At 38.9% G+C, this 5,974-nt stretch overlaps 1 protein-coding gene across 1 annotated transcript; it reads right to left on the bottom strand.

Annotated features, from left to right (window-relative positions):
• Positions 1-336: 336 nt before the first annotated feature.
• LOC118850478 (calmodulin-A-like) lies at positions 337-1,011 on the bottom strand. The gene has a single exon (XM_036759910.1). It carries the CDS (start codon positions 867-869, stop codon positions 420-422), a length of 450 nt encoding a protein of 149 aa, XP_036615805.1. The 5' UTR covers positions 870-1,011; the 3' UTR covers positions 337-419.
• Positions 1,012-5,974: the final 4,963 nt, after the last annotated feature.

Below are 5,974 nucleotides of genomic sequence, written 5' to 3'. Positions count from 1 at the left end.
GACCACAGAGTTTATAAGGACCTTCTTGGACCTCAGTATCTTGTCTTCAAAGAATGACACTCTCTCCATTTCAACTCCTGTGTGTTTAAGTCATTGTAAAGGGTTAGTTGACATTTTGCTGATTGCTGCATGTTGGGTATCCTTGTTTTGTTTTGAACAGACAGGAGATTCCAATGGAAAAAAAAAAGTATGTGACATTCTGCCAACTTGATAGAGGAAAAAAATAGTACCAGAATGTAAAATCATGAAGAGAGAATCCAGTTTGGAGGGATGGAGGAGGAATTGTTGTGATGTACAAAATTTCTGAAACAGCAAGAAAAAACCATCCCCCCCCCCCCCCATCAGAAAATTAAGAGCACAATATGAAGCTAAAGAAAGCTATTTGAGTCAGGACTAGAGTTCTGTCCTCCCCATCCTCTCTACTTAGAGATAAGCATGCGGACAAATTCCTCATAGTTCACCTGGCCATCACCATCAACATCAGCTTCCCGGATCATCTCATCGACTTCATCGTCTGTCAGCTTTTCCCCGAGCTTGGTCATCACATGCCTTAGCTCTGCTGCACTGACAAAGCCATTGCCATCCTTGTCAAACACCCGGAAAGCCTCCCGGATCTCCTCCTCACTGTCCGTGTCCTTCATCTTCCTTGCCATCATGCTCAAGAACTCAGGGAAATCAATGGTACCATTACCATCAGTATCAATCTCTCCAATCATGTTCTTCAGCTCGGCCTCCGTGGGGTTCTGGCCTAGTGACCTCATCACAGTGCCCAGTTCCTTAGTGGTGATGCAGCCATCAGAATCCTTGTCAAAAAGGCTGAAAGCCTCTTTGAATTCAGCAATCTGCTCCTCTGAAAACTGGTCGGCCATCCTATGACTGAGTGAGTGGTCAATGAGTTGACTTCTGTGTTTGCCCAAGCTCTAATGACTTGACCAGTCCCTCGCCACAGACTGTTCTCCTTCCTAAGTTCTTTGGAATGAATGGAGAATTGGAGCAGCAACCTGACTGTCTGGTTTTCTAGTCCTCGCATGAAGTGCTGGCACTTATGAAGATAGAGCATTCTACCTCACCATTGGTTTAGCTCAAATCAGGGCAGTCACTGAGAGACTCCACCACCCTTTGTGGTTGCCTGGGGGAGAAGATCCTGTTTAGACAAGAGTCATTGAACTGAAACAAAGTTTGTCTACTAAGCAAACTGACTCTGCCAACACCCTCTGTATGTAAAAAGGCAGTCAGATTTCCACAATGGGATCAGAAAGAGCTATGAGCCACTAATAATACCTTTCATTTGGGTCACGCCTGTTGGTGAAAGAGTTTCAGGAAACTTTGCAGACTTATCTCCATCTAAAGAATTTCTGGGTGAAATTCCTATCTCCATTTTCTAGATGGAAAAAATGAAACACTGAGCCACTGGCCACTAGAGCCAAATCCCCTTCTGAAATAATCTGGACTCAAGATATCTGGATGTTGAAATTCTGAAGCTTTTCAACAAGGTAGCAACACCAGCCTTAGCTTCAGTTCTTTTCCTTTGGGTCCATGAAGATATTGGTTAAGTGCTCTCTTGGTCATGGAGGCTAAGATAGCTTATGCTTCATACCACTCTCCCAGTATTCTTTCCTTCAGTCTGAATTTAATAAAGTATATAGAGATAATCTGATATTTAAAAGAAGAAACACAATTATTTCCTCATTATTCTAGATCATCAGGATAAATGTCATGGATAATTGCATAGATTCCAATACTGGAAAATATTTTAGTCAATCTAGCAGAAAAATGGACTGCTAATATTTCATTTCCTTTTCCTGAACCTATTTGGTGCTAAGGTGGGTTACAGGAATAAATGAGAAAGAAGGGGCCAGGTACACATACTTACTAGGTTTATCAATTTCTAGAGCTGGGGTTTTTATTTAACCTGCAGTACATGAACTTTAAATATATTATATACACACATATACATATATATTTGATAATTGTATTTTGATATAATCAGCTTCCTTTGTAATCCTGTGTATTTTATTTTATGCATTTAGAAATACTATTCCAAGGAGTCCCTAGGCTTTACCAGATTGCCAAAGAGGTCCATGACACACAAAAGCTGAAGAATGCCTGCCCTAGTGAACTGGAATCCCATCTCTATCGTATGACCTGAGTGACCTTGGGTAAATCACTGTAAAATGAGAGATTAGATGATGGCCTTTGAGGTCCTATCTAGTTTTAAATCTATGATCCTACCTTTAATATGGAGCATGTGTTACTGGAAGGAAATTTAAGCAATGATAATGATAGTGTGGCACCCAGGGCATATTACAAAAGGCCACAACGGAAACATAAAGAAATCTGATCCTGCTGCATTTTTGTCTCATTTTGAAGATTAAAAATCCTGAAGCCATAAGCGTTGAAGTGCTTTATCTTTCTCCTGGTAATCTGGAGTTATGTAATATTAGAAAGCTAAGATTGTATTTAGGGTAAAGAACTTCGGGGGAAATAACTAGATTTCTTCATTGTCAAAAAAGATGGTAGTAAGCATATGCCATTTTAGGCACTCTTCTTTCCCAGTCTTGTTCAGTATATAATATATTTATGAAGTTGCCTTAGCAACACATCATTAATGACATGAGGAGGTAGAAAGGGACAGTTTCTTTCCTCTTACCCATGTTTCATCAATAATGATTATAACTGACCTTTATGTAGCACCTTGAGGCAGCTAGGTGGTTGAGTGGATAGAGTGTTGCAACTGGAGTCAGGAAAACCTGAGTTCAAATTCAGCTTTTGACACTTACTGGACCCTGGGCAAGTCAGTTAACCTGTTTGCCTTAATCCACTGGGAAAAGGAAAGGGCAAACCACTCCAGTATCTTTGCCAAGAAAAACCAGTGGACAATATGGTCCATGGGATCATGAAGTGTCAGACATGACCGACCAGCATTCTGTAATACCTTAACTTTTGCAAAGTGCTTCCTACAAATTATTTCATTTTGCCCTCACAACAACTCTGTGAAGGTAAACCAGGTATTATCGTGAATATTATCCAGATAAAGAAACTGAGGCTTAAAGAGGTTAAGTCCATGATCACACAGTTAGTAAACATTAAAGGCTGAATGTGAAAGATCTTCTTGTCTCCAAGTTCAGCACTCTTCTTGCTTCTTTATCAACCAGTTAAGCCTTTGCCCATCCAGATGTGTTTGTTCACCTTCTCCTTGGCTCATTAACATTATGTATGCACAGCATGATATATATATATATATATATATACACACATATATTTATTACGCACACACACACACACACACAGTTGGACTTTACCTTCTTTTCATGACCACCTTCCTGGTAAGAAACTGATCAAGAGGAACGAGGAAACCTAGCTCACTTGTGACATACCACAGATATCTTGGCAATGCACAGTACTTGTTCCAGGAAACAATAATTCAGGCAAACAGAGGTCTACCCCTTCAGTAGCTTACAATTTAAGGCGAAAAACACTTATACAAGGATGTTCAGTGTTTCAAAAACAGCATAAAAATATTGAACAAATATATGTAGATAATAAAAAGACTATAGTATGTCCATGGTTCTACACCTCATGATACTTTCACATAGTGAATATTTCCCCTTCTTTTTTTTTTTTCACAATAGTCAAGTTGCAAAGAAGAACTATAACTAATGAGAAAGAAGAAACAAAACTAAAACAAAAACAATCAAAAAAAAGAGAACAAATAGTTTGCTTCAATCTGCATTCAGACTTCATAATTTTTTCTCTGAATGTGAATTGCTTTTTCCATCATGAGTCTTTTGGAGATGTCCTAGAACCTTGCATTGCTGAGAAGAGTCAAGTCTATCAAAGTCAGTCATCAGAGATACCGTGTGTCTATAATTGTGTATAATGTTCTCCTGGTTCTGCTGCCTTCACTCAGCATCAGATCATATCAGTCTTTCCAGGTTATTATGAAGTCCATCTGCTCCTCATTTCTTATAGCACAATAGTATTCCATTACATTCATATACCACAACTCGTTTAGCCATTTCCCAATTGATGGGCATCCCCTTGATTTCCAATTCTTTGCCACTACAAAAAGAGCTGCTATAAATATTTTTGAACATCCGGGTCCTTTTCCCACTTGTATGATCTCTTTGGGATACAGCCCTAGAAGTGGTATTGCTGGGTCAAAGGGTATACACATTTTTATAGCCCTTTGGACAAAGTTCCAAATTGCTCTCCAGAAAGGTTGGATCAGTTTACAACTCCACCAACAATACATTAGTGTTTCAATTTTCCCACATCCTCTCCAGCATTTATAATTTTCCTGTTTTGTCATGTTAGTCAATCTGACAGGTGAGATGTGGTACCTAAGAGTTGTTTTGATTTGCATTTTTCTAATCAATAGTGATTTAAACAATTTTTTCATGTGACTATAGATATCTTTAATTTCTTCCTCTGAAAACTGCCTGTTCATATCCTTTGACCATTTATCAGTTGAAGAATGACTTGTATTCTTATAAATTTGACTCAGTTCTCTGTATATTTTAGAAATGAGTGCTGGTGGAGTTGTGAGCTGATCCAGCCATTTTGGAGGGCGGTGTGGAACTATGCCCAAAGGGCGATAGAAATGTTCATACCCTTTGACCCAGCAATACCACTTCTAGGGTTGTATCCCAAAGAAAGCACGCAAGCGGGAAAAGGACCCATATGTACAAGAATATTTATAGCAGCTCTCTTTGTGGTAGCCAAGAATTGGAAAGCAAAGGGATGCCCATCAATTGGGGAATGGCTGAACAAGCTGTGGTATATGAAGGTGATGGAATACTATTGTGCCATAAGAAATGGGGATGATGCAGACTTCATAACAACCTGGAAAAACCTACACGACATAATGCTGAGTGAGTGGAGCAGAGCCAGGAGAACGTTGTGCACAGCCACAGATATATGGATTCCGTGAGGACCAACCCTGACATACTGCGCTTTTCTCAGCAACCTAAGGGGCAAGGACAACTCCAGGGGACTCACGATGGAGAATGCTATCTTCATCCAGACAAAGAACTGTGAAGTTTGAATACAGACTGAGGCACACTGCATGCTCGCCTTTTCTGCTTCTCTTTTGTTTTTGTTTTTAGGGTTTTGGTTTTTTTTTTTTTTGGTTCTGTTTCTTCTTTCTCATGATTCATTCCATTGGTCAAAATTCTTCTCCACGACTTGACTAGTGCATAAATTAATTCAATGCGAAGTTATACATGACAGTTATATGAGACTTCATGCCGTCTTGGGGAGGGAGGGGGGAGGGAGGGGAGAAAAACTGGAACTCAAAACTATGTAGAACCATGTGTGGTAAACTAAAAATAAAGAAATTTATTAAAAAAAAAAAAAGAAATGAGTCCTTTATCAGAGATACTGGTTGTAAAAATTCTTTCCCAATTTTCTACTTCTCTCCTAATCTTGGTTGCATTGGCTTTGTTTGTACAAAAACTTTTCAATTAAATGTAATCAAAATTATCTGTTTTGCATTTCATAACACTCTCTATCTCTTGTTTGGTCATAAATTCTTCCCTTCTTCCATAAATCTGACAGGTAAACTATTCCTTGCTCTCCCAGATTGCTTGTAGTATCAGCCTTTACATCTAAATCATGAACCCATTTTACTTTATTATGGTATATGGAGATACTGCTCTATGCCCAATTTCTGCCATACTACTTTTCAATTTTCCCAGCAGTTTTTGTCAAATAGTGAGTTTTTATCCCAGAAGCTAGAGTCTTTGGGTTTTTCAAACAGTAGATTACTATAGTCATTGACTACTGTGTCTCGTGTACCTAACCTATTCCACTTTATTTCTTAGCCAGCACCAAGTAGTTTTGATGACTGCTGCTTTATAATACAGTTTAATATCTGGTATGGCTAGGCCACCTTCCCCAGCATTTCTTTTCATTAATTCCCTTGATATTCTGGACCTTTTGTTCTTCCAGATGAATTTGTTTATTATTTTTT

Source organism: Trichosurus vulpecula, chromosome 5, assembly GCF_011100635.1.
Source record: "Trichosurus vulpecula isolate mTriVul1 chromosome 5, mTriVul1.pri, whole genome shotgun sequence".
Lineage (NCBI taxonomy): Eukaryota > Metazoa > Chordata > Mammalia > Diprotodontia > Phalangeridae > Trichosurus > Trichosurus vulpecula.
The sequence above is the reverse complement of the archived record's forward strand: the minus strand, read 5'-3'. Positions and strand labels throughout refer to the sequence as shown.

Excerpts from the sequence above, each read along its gene's own strand:
- LOC118850478 (XM_036759910.1), bottom strand. The coding sequence starts at position 869 with ATGGCCGACCAGTTTTCAGAGGAGCAGATTGCTGAATTCAAAGAGGCT.